The following is a 16,438-nucleotide window of genomic DNA, read 5'->3' on the forward strand; positions in this document are numbered from 1 at the left end:
TTCAGTGCACAGGAGGCGGCTTGGTAGGCTACTGTTTTAATTTTTTGTTACAAGCCGTGTTTCGTTAAAGCCTATTTATTTTTGTTACAAGCCGTGTTTCGTTTAAAGGCTGTGTAAAGTTCATTTGTTTCAATGTACCGGTAGGCACCTGCAGCGTATTTATGTACAAAATACATATTTTTTAATAATTCAGTGGGTGCGGTTTATATTCAGGTGCGCTTAATAGTCCAGCAATTACGGTACTCACGAGAAGATCCCCAGGCATTCACCCTCCACTCCTCTCCAAGGAGCATCCCTTTCCTTCCATCCTTGGCCAATTCATCCGAATCCCACAGTTTCTTTGCTGGCAGCATCTGTAAAGAGAAGGCAAAAAGGAAACTTGAACATTCAACATTCTGGAAGACTTCAATGAAAGATGTAGCACAAAACCTATCCTAAGTTTACGGGGAAGAAACTTGCAATGTGGCAGATCTCAACCTACCTCACCCATGCCTCTGGACTCCAAAGCAAGGGCTTGAAAACCATAGTTCATCTCATCCACAGTGCGAACCTGAGATAGGAACAAATATTTTCCTTTAGACAGTTACAGCACACACACACACTTCGACCCGGTGAATATGGTATCCTTATTCGCAATAGGCTAGTTTTGGTAAGGCTAGTTTTGGTAAGACCCCCATGAAATGGACAAAAATGAATGGCATCTTATTGGCATTGGCCATATACACAATTGCAAATACCACTCAAATGGACAGCAGTTTATCAAAAACATATTGCAAGCGCAACATGGCAAATGTAATACTCCAAAAATCTCAAAGGTGGAGAGGGCACTCCACCATAGGATTTCATATGGGAAATGGTCAAAGTCAGGTTCTAAGGGTGACATTGTCAAAATCAATTTCTTTTCACAATTTTAAACCCTCAAAAACTGTTTGGGACCGATTTTTTTTATACATATGTAGTAACCGTATGGACAGCTCTTATTTTATTGAGTTTGTCCATTTGCCATATATGATCATAGGAAGTCAGCTTCCGAACCCAAAAGTCAATGAACCATGTCCAAATGGCAAATAAGTTAAGCCCTGAATCACCCTAGAAGGTCAACTTGTCATGTTTGATCATAGGAAGTAAGAATTTCTTGTTGATGTTGACTCAGCATGTCCATTTCGTAATGGGAACTCCTTATGGATATCTATTGGCAATGGGCACAGTCAACTCGCAGAAGAGCATGTTCACACTGACAATATAGCATGTGTGTAATGGACACTGTCCAATCGCTCGTTGGTGTTGATTTTAGCCTGTCCATTTGGTGATGGAAAATAACTCATTAAATACATTGGAAATGGACAAATGTAAACTGTCCATTTGCAATGTCTTACAATGGGCATTTACCAACACGAATTGGACATGCTCTAATATACTGCAGAAATGCCCAATTGACTGGCACGTTGAACTCGGGGTGGCCTAGTAGTGATAGTGATTCCTCTCCATCGCTTGTTGGTGTTGATTTCAGCCAGTCCATTTAGTGATAAATCACTCATTAAAAACATTGGAACTGTACACTGTCCATTTGGATTATAAAAATATACAATGCCAACATATACTGCCATCAAGTCAGCCATCAGTCAATAAGACATACTGACAATAAACTCACTTTGTCCAACTCTTTTTAGAGTTCAGAGCCAGCCCACAATTCATAGCACCTTCTGTTAAAACCATTTTTTTTTAAGTTATTTATTTTCGAGCTGTGGGTCCAGTTCTGACATTGTGTGTAGGCCTAGCTGAGTCGTCCCTGAATGCGGAGTTTCGGGTCAATAGGTCATTCGGAGCCCGAGCAGCGAGCTTACTTAAGTGCTGTAAAATTCACTTTTTCCCCAGGCGTTGCTTAGGGGTCCCTGAAAGAGCTTTCGGACAGACACTTTAGGTTCGTCTATATGGGCCAAGACGGTTTCAATGCACCTAGCCGTGTGATTCTGGGATTTTGGAAAATGTGATTAACTCAGAGCTTTGAGACCGCCTTCATCTTGTTTCTGGGCTAAAAGTACATTTGGCCAAACCTGTGCTCACCAAGTTGCGTCTTCAAAGTCTTTTCCGTTTGAGAAAACGGCCATGTCCAATATACAGCCTTTTCCGGTACAGCAGAAGAACGTCAAAATACAGAAATGTGTAATGCGGAAACTAAATGACGTAGTGACTTTATTTGACGACTTCCCAGAACACCAGAGCCTGGGGGACAACCTGAGGCCGTCGGCCTATTTTAATAACACCCACGGACGTCTGCAATATGGAGATCCTCAATCAATCATAACATGGAAATGCCACTCATGTCCCTTATGTAGGACACCATAACAAAATTGGAAGAAAGCAAATGGATGCCAACTCCTGTAGCACTTGCAAGGTTCCTATAAAACGACACACTGACATTTTATTGGTCAACATTAAGAGTCTAAAATAAATTAACCTGTTCACTGAAAAGTAATATAGAAATCACTTACCAGGGTTCTAAGACAAACTTTTTCCACTGGTGCTACCAACTTTCAGTTGATGGCACCAGCACATAATTTGGTCGCACCAACAAGGACATGACCGGTGTCAGTTTTTTTAACCAACGTCAAATTGATTGTATAAACAAAGTACATTAATATTTAATGGTAAATATGTATTGATAAACTGGGTAAATCAAGATGAAGCTTAGCCAATTCACAATACCGTAGAATACATATCATTTACATTTAAGTCGTTTAGCAGACGCTCTTATCCAGAGCGACTTACAAATTGGTGCATTCACCTTATGACATCCAGTGGAACAGTCACTTTACAATAGTGCATCTAAATCTTAAAGGGGGGTGAGAGGGATACTTATCCTATCCTAGGTATTCCTTGAAGAGGTGGGGTTTCAGGTGTCTCCGGAAGGTGGTGATTGACTCCGCTGTCCTGGCGTCGTGAGGGAGTTTGTTCCACCATTGGGGGGCCAGAGCAGCGAACAGTTTTGACTGGGCTGAGCGGGAGCTGTACTTCCTCAGTGGTAGGGAGGCGAGCAGGCCAGAGGTGGATGAACGCAGTGCCCTTGTTTGGGTGTAGGGCCTGATCAGAGCCTGGAGGTACTGAGGTGCCGTTCCCCTCACAGCTCCGTAGGCAAGCAACATGGTCTTGTAGCGGATGCGAGCTTCAACTGGAAGCCAGTGGAGAGAACGGAGGAGCGGGGTGACGTGAGAGAACTTGGGAAGGTTGAACACCAGACGGGCTGCGGCGTTCTGGATGAGTTGAAGGGGTTTAATGGCACAGGCAGGGAGCCCAGCCAACAGCGAGTTGCAGTAATCCAGACGGGAGATGACAAGTGCCTGGATTAGGACCTGCGCCGCTTCCTGTGTGAGGCAGGGTCGTACTCTGCGGATGTTGTAGAGCATTAACCTACAGGAACGGGCCACCGCCTTGATGTTGGTTGAGAACGACAGGGTGTTGTCCAGGATCACGCCAAGGTTCTTAGCGCTCTGGGAGGAGGACACAATGGAGTTGTCAACCGTGATGGCGAGATCATGGAACGGGCAGTCCTTCCCCGGGAGGAAGAGCAGCTCCGTCTTGCCGAGGTTCAGCTTGAGGTGGTGATCCGTCATCCACACTGATATGTCTGCCAGACATGCAGAGATGCGATTCGCCACCTGGTCATCAGAAGGGGGAAAGGAGAAGATTAGTTGTGTGTCGTCTGCATAGCAATGATAGGAGAGACCATGTGAGGTTATGACAGAGCCAAGTGACTTGGTGTATAGCGAGAATAGGAGAGGGCCTAGAACAGAGCCCTGGGGGACACCAGTGGTGAGAGCGCGTGGTGAGGAGACAGATTCTCGCCACGCCACCTGGTAGGAGCGACCTGTCAGGTAGGACGCAATCCAAGCGTGGGCCGCGCCATAGCTGCCCAACTGAGAGGGTGGAGAGGAGGATCTGATGGTTCACAGTATCGAAGGCAGCCGATAGGTCTAGAAGGATGAGAGCAGAGGAGAGAGAGTTAGCTTTAGCAGTGCGGAGCGCCTCCGTGATACAGAGAAGAGCAGTGTCAGTTGAATGACTAGTCTTGAAACCTGACTGATTTGGATCAAGAAGGTCATTCTGAGAGAGATAGCGGGAGATCTGGCCAAGGACGGCACGTTCAAGAGTTTTGGAGAGAAAAGAAAGGGATACTGGTCTGTAGTTGTTGACATCGGAGGGATCGAGTGTAGGTTTTTTCAGAAGGGGTGCAACTCTCGCTCTCTTGAAGACGGAAGGGACGTAGCCAGCGGTCAGGGATGAGTTGATGAGCGAGGTGAGGTAAGGGAGAAGGTCTCCGGAGATGGTCTGGAGAAGAGAGGAGGGGATAGGGTCAAGCGGGCAGGTTGTTGGGCGGCCGGCCGTCACAAGACGCGAGATTTCATCTGGAGAGAGAGGGGAGAAAGAGGTCAGACCACAGGGTAGGGCAGTGTGAGCAGAACCAGCGGTGTCGTTTGACTTAGCAAACGAGGATCGGATGTCGTCGACCTTTTCAAAATGGTTGACGAAGTCATCTGCAGAGAGGGAGGGGGAGGAGGATTCAGGAGGGAGGAGAAGGTGGCAAAGAGCTTCCTAGGGTTAGAGGCAGATGCTTGGAATTTAGCGTGGTAGAAAGTGGCTTTAGCAGCAGAGACAGAGGAGGAAAATGTAGAGAGGAGGGAGTGAAAGGATGCCAGGTCCGCAGGGAGGCGAGTTTTCCTCCATTTCCGCTCGGCTGCCCGGAGCCCTGTTCTGTGAGCTCGCAATGAGTCATCGAGCCACGGAGCGGGAGGGGAGGACCGAGCCGGCCTGGAGGATAGGGGACATAGAGAGTCAAAGGATGCAGAGAGGGAGGAGAGGAGGGTTGAGGAGGCAGAATCAGGAGATAGGTTGGAGAAGGTTTGAGCGGAGGGAAGAGATGATAGGATGGAAGAGGAGAGAGTAGCGGGGGAGAGAGAGCGAAGGTTGGGACGGCGCGATACCATCCGAGTAGGGGCAGTGTGGGAGGTGTTTGATGAGAGCGAGAGGGAAAAGGATACAAGGTAGTGGTCGGAGACTTGGAGGGGAGTTGCAATGAGGTTAGTGGAAGAACAGCATCTAGTAAAGATGAGGTCGAGCGTATTGCCTGCCTTGTGAGTAGGGGGGGAAGGTGAGAGGGTGAGGTCAAAAGAGGAGAGGAGTGGAAAGAAGGAGGCAGAGAGGAATGAGTCAAAGGTAGACGTGGGGAGGTTAAAGTCGCCCAGAACTGTGAGAGGTGAGCCGTCCTCAGGAAAGGAGCTTATCAAGGCATCAAGCTCATTGATGAACTCTCCGAGGGAACCTGGAGGGCGATAAATGATAAGGATGTTAAGCTTGAAAGGGCTGGTAACTGTGACAGCATGGAATTCAAAGGAGGCGATAGACAGATGGGTAAGGGGAGAAAGAGAGAATGACCACTTGGGAGAGATGAGGATCCCGGTGCCACCACCCCGCTGACCAGAAGCTCTCGGGGTGTGCGAGAACACGTGGGCTGACGAAGAGAGAGCAGTGGGAGTAGCAGTGTTATCTGTGGTGATCCATGTTTCCGTCAGTGCCAAGAAGTCGAGGGACTGGAGGGAGGCATAGGCTGAGATGAACTCTGCCTTGTTGACCGCAGATTGGCAGTTCCAGAGGCTACCGGAGACCTGGAACTCCACGTGGGTCGTGCGCGCTGGGACCACCAGATTAGGGTGGCCGCGGCCACGCGGTGTGGAGCGTTTGTATGGTCTGTGCAGAGAGGAGAGAACAGGGATAAACAGACACATAGTTGACAGGCTACGCTAATGCAAAGGAGATTGGAATGACAAGTGGACTACACATCTCGAATGTTCAGAAAGTTAAGCTACGTAGCAAGAATCTTATTGACTAAAATTATTAAAATGATACAGTACTGCTGAAGTAGGCTAGCTGGCAGTGGGTGCGTTGTTGACACTACACTAATCAAGTCGTTCCGTTGAGTGTAATAGTTTCTGCAGTGCTGCTATTCGGGGGCTAGCTGGCTAGCTAGTAGTGTTGTTTACGTTACGTTGCGTTAAAAGAACGACAAGAGCTGGCTAGCTAACCTAGAAAATCGCTCTAGACTACACAATTATCTTTGATACAAAGACGGCTATGTAGCTAGCTACGAACAAACAAATCATACCGTTGTACTGTAATGAAATGAAGTGAAAATGTGATACTACCTGTGAATGCGACCGGGTTGTTGAGTTCTATTCAGAAGACGTTGGCTAGCTGTTGGCTAGCTAGCAGAGTCTCCTACGTTAAGGACGACAAATAGCTGGCTAGCTAACCTCGGTAAATTAAGATAATCACTCTAAGACTACACACTAAACCTAAACAACACAATTATCTTGGATACGAAGATACGAAGACAGCAAAGACAGCTATGTAGCTAGCTAACACTACACTAATCAAGTCGTTCAGTTGAGTGTAATAGTTTCTTCAGTGCAGCTAATCAGTGGACGTTAGCTAGCTGGCTAGTGAAGACTACGTTAGGATGGCGAAATACGATAATTACGCAATTATCTTTGATACAAAGACTAGCTGAGAAGAAATTGCTAAGATTAGACAATTCAAACCGTTGTGCTATAATGAAATATAATGAAATGTAATGAAAAAGTTATACTACCTGCGGGAGCGAAGTGCCGATGCGACCACTCGCTCCAACCCGGAAGTAGACACATTCAATACAAGTGTGCATGCATCAAGTTATTTTGCTTGTTTTGGCTGATTTATTGTTTTGGCGGACTTATTGTACTGATCAACATTCCTTCATATGAAGCAACTGCATGTTTTATAAAAAATAAATAATAAAGTGTTTGTCTCATTAAGATCTAATGATGTCCTTCACAGTGAGAGAGAGAAGTGACTTGAGGGATACAAAGTGAATGAATAAAGTTAGTGGCAATGACAATCACCTTTGAAATCACCATATTTTGAATTATGTATATTATCAAACAAAGTACTAGGGTAATGAATTGACGATGGCTTCAGCTGAAACCAACTAAGGTAGGTAAGACTACAGAACTGGAAGCTACTGGTATCTTCTTGCATTGCTAAAGCTTGTAATAAATCTACTTTTGCAAACAGTTAACAGTTGCAACATGCCGCGTTGCATTATTCAAGCAGGGCTCTGCGCACACAAATAAAGAGCACAATGAAAAATATTTGAGCTAAAGCACTGCATAAATAGGTCAAATCTATAACCGTACTTCATGCTCTATAAAATATTAATAAATGTTAACAAATAAATTGGTTGTGTCACATTGTTACTCTTTAGAGCATAATATACAGTTAGATGATTTGTGAGGAATCTGTAGTTCTTAAGCCTTAATAAAGGCTTCACAAAGCCTCCATAAGATTAAATTCAAATAAAGCGAGACTGACTTTCCTTCACATTTTTAATGGTAGGATTTTGGCTAAGCTACTTTGAAGCAAGGCAAGGCTCAATATCTGAAGGATTTTTTTATTTTTAATACGTGTATTTATTTTTTTATCAGTTCAAACAATTATAATGCCTCAATCTCACATTGTAAAGTGGTGGGTGACGTGCTGATAGGCTACTGCTGACTATGCACTCAAATGGCGAATGGGAAACACGCTTTAAGTAAGAGTTGAGAAATAAGCTTTAAAAAAAAAAAAGCAATTCCATTGTTATTTATTGTGCAATGAATGGGCTTCTATATATGCCATTTAGCAGACGCTTTTATCCAAAGCGACTTACAGTCATGTGTGCACACATTCTACGTATGGGTGGTCCCGGGGATCGAACCCACTACCCTGGCGTTACAAGCGCCATGCTCTACCAACTGAGCTACAGAAGCACATCTCACTCCAGTACTAGCTTTGAGGATGCTCTCATGCTGTCAAAACAAGTGATAGAGCCTAGTTTGAGGGAGGGAATGGCCTATATGCTGCGCGCGTGATAAGATGCATGACGACTACTGACGACAGAGGCAAATTCCACTAAATTGTGCAAATTAAACTATAGACCGATAAGCGGTTAACATCCCTAGACACAATAGATATTATTTTCCCCTTTGTAAGTGATTGACGTTATACCCTAACTAAACCGCTCGCGTTGCAAAATAAGTTTAGGAATATATGTTATTCAATTATTGCGCCAACGAGAGTCTGTGTTGCCTAGGGCTAAAATTAGAAGTAATTCCTATTTCTGACGCAGATCGCGCTGCAAGTCCTGCCTCTCCTATCTCATTTGTTTATAGAAGCAGGTACCCCCGTACCATTTTCTCATTGTCTTTCAATAACCCATGTGGGTATAACCAAACTGTTTTGCCAGTTGTTGTGGTAATACTATGAAAGTGTAGATGCAGGGTAGCCTAGTGGTTAGAGCGTTGGACTAGTAACCGGAAGGTTGCAAGTTCAAATCCCCGAGCTGATAAGGTACAAATCTGTCGTTCTGCCTCCGAACAGGCAGTTAACCCACTGTTCCTAGGCCATCATTGAAAATAAGAATTTGTTCTTAACTGACTTGCCTAGTTAAATAAAGGTAAAACAAAATAAAAATATCTGCTACTCGGGCCCAGAAGATATGATACGGTAGATTTGGATAAACAACACTTTAAAGTGTCCAAAACTATTAAAATAGTGTCTGAGTATAACAGAACTGATTTGGCAGGCGAAAACCTGAGAAAAATCCATTCAGTAAGTTTTTTTTTTGTAGTTTTCCTTTCAATGCCATTACAGTATCCATTGACTTAGACCTCAATTTGCAGTTCCTATGCCTTCTACTAGATGCCAACCGTCTTTAGAAATGGTTTCAGGCTTGTATTCTTATAAATGAGGGAGTAAGACCAGTCTGAATGAGTGGAACCTACCGTGTCGCAGAGATTCTTCATGCGCAATCCCAAGAGAGTGCATTTCTTGTTTACCTTTTATATTGACAACGTTATTGTCCGGTTGAAATATTATAGATTAGGCAAAAAACAACCTGAGGTTTGAATATAAACATTGTTTGACATGTTTCTATGAACTTTACGGATACAATTTTGATTTTTGTCTGCCTGTTTTGACTGTGTTTGAGCCTGTGGATTACCAAAGAAAACAAACAAACAAACCAGAGGTTTTTGGATAGAGACTTACAAACAAAAGTAACATTTATTGAGTAAATGAATGTCTGAGTGCCACCATATGAAGATCAAAGGTACGGGATTAATTTTCTCTTTCTGAGTTTTGTAACGCTTCTGCTTGGCTGGTTACTGTTTGTAATAATTTGTCAACTGGGTTATGTTCTGGGCTAGGCATGCTTTCGCCGAAAAGCATTTTATAAATCTGACACCGTGGTTGGATTAACAAGAAGTTAGGTTTAAAGATGTAAAATATGTTTTGTTTTCTGAATTTTTATAATGAGCATTTCTGTATTTGGCTCTCTGCAATCTCACTGGATGTTTGCCAGATGGGACGCTAGCGTCCCACATACCCTATTGGTTCAGAGTTTGTTTTGATATTTTAACCTGCGTGTCGTGATTGCGTTTTGTGGGGGACAAAATAAGTTTGCGCACGCGTAAAGCCGGTTTGGTTTCCGTGTTAGATATAAGCCAAGCCTATACCCTTGTGCGAGATATCACTGACTGAGATCCCCCCCCTTTTACACACAAGCCCAAGTCAGTTGTCTACAAGCTGGGTGTTTCCTGGGTTGGAACCTAAACTTTAAAAAAAACTTGCACTTAACTTTGAAAAAGATTTTACCGAGAATGCAAATTTCAGTCAATTTTTGTGCTGACTAACCTAACCTTGTTAACCGGTAACAGGTCATTTTTTAGCAAAGAGTAAAATAATGTGACCAATTGAAAACACTATGCATACATACCAGGAATTTAACATTTTTCAGAGGTTAATTGAAACATGCAGTGGCAAGCCAATCATCTCACAGCCAAAAGGATTTATTATGGAACATACAACTACTGTAATGAAGCAGCAAATGTAAAAAGATAATTGCATTGGCAAATGTTTGAAATTCGCAGGAAAATAATTTTCTATACAGTGCCTTCAGAAGGTAATCATTCCCCTTGACTTATTCCACGTGTTACAGACCGAAATCAAAATGGACTCAAGTCGATCTCCCCTCTACACACACAATAACAAAGTGAAAACATGTTTGCAACTATACTGAAAATTAAACAAATCTCATTTACATAAGTATTCACACCCCTGAGTTTATATACTGCAGCACTAGTCAAAAGTTCAGACACTTTTACTCATTCAACGGTATCTTTATTTTTACTATATTTTGTCATTGAGATTCTTCAAAGTAGACAACCTTTGCCTTGATGACAGCATTGCACACATCGTCTCAACCAGCTTCACATGGAATGCATTTCCAACAGTCTTGAAGGAGTTCCCACATATGCTGAGCACCTGTTCACTGCTTTTCCTTCACTCTGTGGTCTAACTCATCCAAAACCATCTCAAAATGGGTGAAAGTCGGGTGATTGTGGAGGCCAGGTCATTCCATTAATCTCCTTCTTGGTGAAATAGCCCTTACACAGCCTGGAGGTCTGTTGGGTCATTGTCCTGTTGAAAAACAAATTAAAGTCCTACTAAGCGTAAACCAGGTGGGATGGCATATCGCTGCAGAATGCTGTGTTAGCCATGCTGGTTAAATGTGCCTTGAATTCTAAATAAATCACAGACAGTGTCACCAGCAAAGCACCCCCACACCTCCTCCATGTTTCACGGTGAGAACCACATATGCAGAGATCATCCGTTCACCTACTCTGCATCAAAGACAGGGCGGCTGGAACCAAAATGAAAAAATTGGACTCAAACCAAAGGACAGATTTCCACCGGTTTAATGTCCATTGCTTGCGTTTCTTGGCCCAAGCAAGTTTCTTATTATTGTCCTTTAGTGGTTTCTTTGCAGAAATTTGACCATGAAGGCCAGAGTTACTTGAACTCTGTGAAGCATTTATTTGGCCTGGAATTTCTGAGGCTGGTAACTAATGAACTTATCCTCTACAGGAGAGGTAACTTTGGGTCTTCCTTTCCTGTGGCGGTCCGCATGAGAGCCAGTGTCATAGCGCTCAATGGTTTTTGCGACTGCACACTTGAGGAAACTTTCAAAGTTCTTGACATTTTCCAGATTGACTGACCATCTCTGAAAGTAAAGGACTGTTGTTTCTCTTTGCTTATTTGAGCTGTTCTTGCCGTAATATGATCTTGGTCATTTACCAAATAGGGCTATATTTTGTATACCACCCATACCATGTCACAACAACTGATTGGTTCAAACACTTTGAGGAAAGAATATAAAGATGCAACAAAAATAACTAGAATTGTGCCTTTGGCTTCTGGATTCCAGGTGACCACCTCATGAAGCTGGTTGAGAGAATGCCAAGAGTGTGCAAAGAAACATCAAGGCAAAGAGTGGCTACTTTGAAGAATATCAAATATATTTTGATTTGTTTAACACTTTGAGTTACTGCATGATTCCATGTGTTATTTCATAGTTTTTGATGTCGTCACTATTATTTGACAATGCAGAAAATAGTCAAAATAAAGAAAACCCCTTGTAGGAGTAGGTGTGTCCAAAGTTTTGACTTGTAGTGTGTTAGAATCACCTTAGGCAGTGATTACGGCTGTGAGTCTTTCTGGTTAAGTCTAAATGCTTTGCACACCTGATTGTACAATATTTACAGTATTTGCACATTATTATTTTCAAAATTCTTCAAGCTCTGTCAAATTGGTTGTTGATCATTGCTAGACAACCATTTAAGTATTTCCATAGATTTCCAAGCAGACTTTAAGTCAAAACTGCAACTAGGCCGCTCAGGAACATTTCCTTTCCTTTCTTCTTGGTAAGCAACGCCAGTGTAGATGTGGCCTTGTGTTTTAGGTTATTGTCCCGCTGAAATGTGAATTAATTTCCCAATGCCTGGTGGAAAGCAGACTGAAGCAGGTTTTTCTCTAGGATTTTGCCTGTGCGTAGCTCCATTCAGTTTCCTTTTTGTTCCTGAAAAACTCCCAGTCCTTAACAATTACAAGCATACCCATAACATGATGCATCCACCACTACGCTTGGAAATGTAGAGCGTGGTTGTATTGGATTTGCCTCACTCTTTTCAATGGGTTTTCATTGGGAATCAAGATTTCCAAGGGACCTTCTTGCAGTTCCTATCGCTTACACTGGATGTCAGTCTTTAGAAATTGGTTGAGGTTATTCCTGTGTGTAATGAAGAAGTACGGCCATCTTGAACGAGGGTCACTTGAAGTGTACTGTTAGAGGCGCGTGACCAGAAAGCATGCTTCAGTTTGTTTTCTTCCTGTATTGAACACAGATCATCCAGTCTTCAATTTTATTGATTATTTACGTACAAAAAAACACCTAAAGTTGTTTACAGGTAACTTGAGGTATTTTGTAGTCACACTGAGCAAGTTGGAACCGGTGTTTTTCTGGATCAAGCGCGCCGAATAAATGAACATATGGACGGAATTAATCGAACAAAAGGACCATTTGTGATGTTTATGGGACATATTGGAGTGCCAACAAAAGAAGCTCGTCAAAAATCTAAGGCATGATTTATATTTTTATTTCTGTGTTTTGAGTCACGCCTGCAGGGTTGAAATATGGTTTCTCTTTGTTTACTGGAGGTGCTATCCTCAGATAATAGCATTGTTTGCTTTTGCCAAAAAGCCTTAATCTGACATGTTGGCTGGATTCACAACAAGTGTAGCTTTAATTTGCCATCTTGCATGTGTGAGTTAACGAAAGTTAGATTTTTATAGTAATTTATTTTAATTTGGCCCTCTGCATTTCCCTGGCTTTTGGCCAGGTCCCAGAGAGATTAATTGCTTTGCCACTTTTTTCTAGCATGCTTTAATGCCTTGTTGCAAACAGGATGAATCTTTTGTAATATTTGTACTTTAGACAGGCTTCCTTCTTTTCACTCTGTCAATTAGGTAAGTATTGTGGAGTAACTACAATGTTGTTGACCCATCCTCATTTTTTTCTCTCCTACCATAGCAATTATACTGTTTTAAAGTCACCATGAGCCTCATAGCAAAATCCCCGAGTGGTTTCCTTCCTCTCCGGCAACTGAGTTAGGTAGCACGCCTGGATCTTTGTAGTGACTAGGTGTATTGATACACCCTCCAAATTGTAATTATTAACTTCACTATGCTCAAAGGGATATTCAAAGTCTGCTTGTTTATCAACCTACCAACAGATGCCATTCTTTGCAAGGCATTGGAAAACCTCCCTGGTCTTTGTGGTTGAATCTGTTTTTGAACTGTACTGCTCGACTGAGGGTCCTTACAGATTGTTGTATGTCAGGGGTACAGAGATGAGGTAGCCATTAAATAAAGTAATGTTAAACACCAATATTGCACAGATTGAGTCCATGCAACTTGTGAAGCAAATTTACTCCCCTGAACTTATTTAGGCTTGCCATAACATAAAAGGGTTGAATACTTATTAACAGGACATTTAACCTTTTCATTTGGGGGGGATCTAAATACACATTTCTAATTTGACAATTGAAACAATTTTAAAATTCAGGCTTTATTAACAAAATGTGGAAAAGGTCAAGGGTGTGAATACTTTGAAGGCACTGTAAATAGCACACCTGATACAAACAGTTCCATGTGAGATTAAAATTAGAGGGGGAATCTAAAGATGCAACAAAAAGAATAACTAGAATTGTGCCTTAAGGCTTCGGGACAAGGAAAGAAAGTTGATATGAAAACCAATAGAACAGGAGATAAATGCTGGTTTCAATGGCAAATGAGGGAGTCTTTATAAAATAATTGACTCCATGTTTCTGTCATGGGATTTCGCCTCGTCTACTTTGGAGCAAGGTAAGACATGCCTCATAATATGAAGTAAAAAAACATCCAGGTTTCAAACAATGCATCCTCCAATTGCAAGGTGGTTGGTGACACGCTGGTAGCCTACCTACCGTATTCATTGCCTAGGCACTCGAATGGAGCACGGGCTTCAATTAAGAGTTGATAAATAAAAAATAGCAGCATTAGAAAGCCGTGGCCATCAAGAGTGTTAACACACGATTGCATTTACAATTTGCAGCGGAATGACTGTGTTTCTAAGAGCACGTTCCACTGACGCAGCAGCTCTCGCTGTCTGACAGGTGATATTATTCTGCTCAAACTAGGCTCTAAACGCTGTGCATGTGTGATAAATAAGACACAGGATAAAGTAATGAAGATGCACACGTGCCAACTTAATTGCACTAATTTATGCAAATTAACCTGTAGACAAGCCTGACCGGTGAAATCTCTGTCATGCTTGGGGTTGAAACGGCATAAGGTCTCTGCGGTGGTAAAGTAGTTTCTAAAACGTCTTAAGGTTTGCTTCATTCAAACATTGTACCTTTTTCAAACAGAAAGCAGTTTGGCCCTGGCAAAATAATCGTACCTGGTCAATGTGGTTGCCATCTCCTGTAGGCCAACGGTGCTTGCTAGGGGTGCAACCTCCCAACTGCTCACCAGGTTGCCTCTGGAAGAAGTAGCCAACTGTGGCATCGTCCTGAGAGCGCCCACTCAGTGGAGGCTGTGGGGTGCCTGGGGTGGGGTTGGGGCCCCTATCCATGCCCTGCAGAGGGTGTGGCCCCCCGGGACCCTGCCCTGCTCCCCCTACAACTGCCAGGGAACCCCCTCCATGAACTCTGACGCCCCCAGCTTCAGGGGCACCGTTTGTGTGCAGCATCCCACCCAGTGTCTCCTGCCAGGCCACGTCATTCATACTTAGAATGCTGCATGGAATGCTCATTCCACGGGGAAGCCTATGGAAGGGGGAAATAATAGAACATGTCAGAGGGTTGCTTTACATTGGTTATGGATAGCACTTGTCAAACATTAGGCTGAGGTTTCTGATATTGAATGTAAGCTTATTGAACCAACCAAACATACACGTGTATCAACTGTAGCTAGTAAAATAAATATCGATATATATACTTTTTTGGGTCCCTAACGTTAAGACAGTTTCCGTTATTTTATTTGTTTAATAAGTTAGCTGAAATGTCTGCAGAACTGCAGCAGAAGCACTGTCAGCGTCATAAATAAGCATCGTCTCTAGCTAGCAAGAGCAACATAATCTTCTCTGGGGACGTTACATGCCCCTTGTTTGATTTAGCTACCTGACTAGCTAGACAATGTATTTATTACACTGCTAACATTAGCGTATTTTAAGCTAAATTAGATATGAAAAGTTAGCTAGCTAACTCCATTACGTCGCGGAAGTGTCCCTAAAGTCCGTGTAATATGCGCTTTGGCCTTCTTAGCCAAACAGCTAAAGTTAACTAACTAACATCAATCGTGAACATACGCTACCTACATCAGACAGAAGCCAATGTAACGTTATGGATATAGCTAGCAAAACAATGTTCGATAGATGGATAGCAAGCTAGCCTACCGTTGCTAGCTTACTTGTTATCGTAGCCTTCGAACAATGAATGTCTGGCTGGAGTGTTCAAGTCGCAGTTGTCGGGTGTGCGTTTTGCTAAATAAATATTACACACTGTATTAGTGTAGAAAGCATGTGTACCTAGTTAGTAGCTAGCTAACGTCAGCCATATATTGTACATGGTTCGTTAACGTTAGTTTAACTACCTACCGTTAGCTAGTAGTAACATCATTCAAACACGTTTTACGCGAAATTGATAACATTCGCTAGCTAGCTAACGTTAGCTGGCAATTCGGCGAATAGAGTCTCTAGATTACCAGCTAGCGAACGTTAATGTTGGTGTGTGGTTATTGCTTTCACGAAAATGTTGAATACCACGAGTAGTTAGGTACCTAGCTGGCTACTTTAACTAGCTAGCTAAACCGACTTTACAAACTGTCTACTGTAGAACTTGCAGACTCGGTTAGTTTAACATGAAACTGACGTCAGAAAAACAGTTAACTACAGTAGCTAGCTACGTCCACGATTTCCCTGTTCATGACAACTGGCTTCATAGTTCAGACCAGTCATTTGTTCAGACTAGCAAAACAACCCTTCGTGAACTACATAGATAACTAGATCATTAGCTATAATGCCTAGCTACCTGGCTATCACATTTGTTCGTTAAAATAACAGTAGACAGAAGCCAAGTTAACTAGGTAACGTTACCAGTTCACTTACAAATCTAGCGTCAACGTTTAATTTGTTTGTTAGCTACTAGCCTAGCTAGCTAGGCAGAGTAAGGGAGGCCCCTTACCTTTTCAGTTTGATAAAATCAGCGCTGTAAAATTACTAGTGTAGTTTAATACGTGCATACAATGAAGGCATAACTCTTCGTCGTGCACACGCCGTTGAACAGTAAGCAAACCTTGTTAACCGAGTGAAACATACAAATGCCGCCTGGTGAGCTGTATTAACAAAACACCATTGCTGGGTAACTAGCTACACTAACAACATGGCCCCCCTCCAAATTTCAGGGGCCTTACCCGCTAAACAAAAGGGGAT

At 42.8% G+C, this 16,438-nt stretch overlaps 1 protein-coding gene across 12 annotated transcripts in view; it reads right to left on the reverse strand.

Annotated features, from left to right (window-relative positions):
* pum2 (pumilio RNA-binding family member 2) overlaps positions 1-16,438 on the reverse strand; it is a 56,151-nt gene that overhangs the window by 39,474 nt on the left and 239 nt on the right. For 9 of the 12 annotated variants that reach the window (XM_046297879.1, XM_046297881.1, XM_046297885.1 and 6 more), the window contains exons 2-4: positions 14,408-14,774; positions 482-550; positions 248-353 (exon numbers count right to left, since the gene is read on the reverse strand). In XM_046297879.1, the coding sequence (XP_046153835.1) occupies positions 248-353; positions 482-550; positions 14,408-14,761 (529 nt within the window). In that variant the 5' untranslated portion in view covers positions 14,762-14,774. Of the gene's footprint in view, positions 1-247; positions 354-481; positions 551-14,407; positions 14,775-15,417; positions 15,532-15,604; positions 15,791-16,190; positions 16,395-16,438 lie in introns of those variants that run through there. The other 3 variants (XM_046297874.1, XM_046297876.1, XM_046297877.1) reach the window with 3 other exon arrangements.

Source organism: Oncorhynchus gorbuscha, linkage group LG14, assembly GCF_021184085.1.
Source record: "Oncorhynchus gorbuscha isolate QuinsamMale2020 ecotype Even-year linkage group LG14, OgorEven_v1.0, whole genome shotgun sequence".
NCBI lineage: Eukaryota > Metazoa > Chordata > Actinopteri > Salmoniformes > Salmonidae > Oncorhynchus > Oncorhynchus gorbuscha.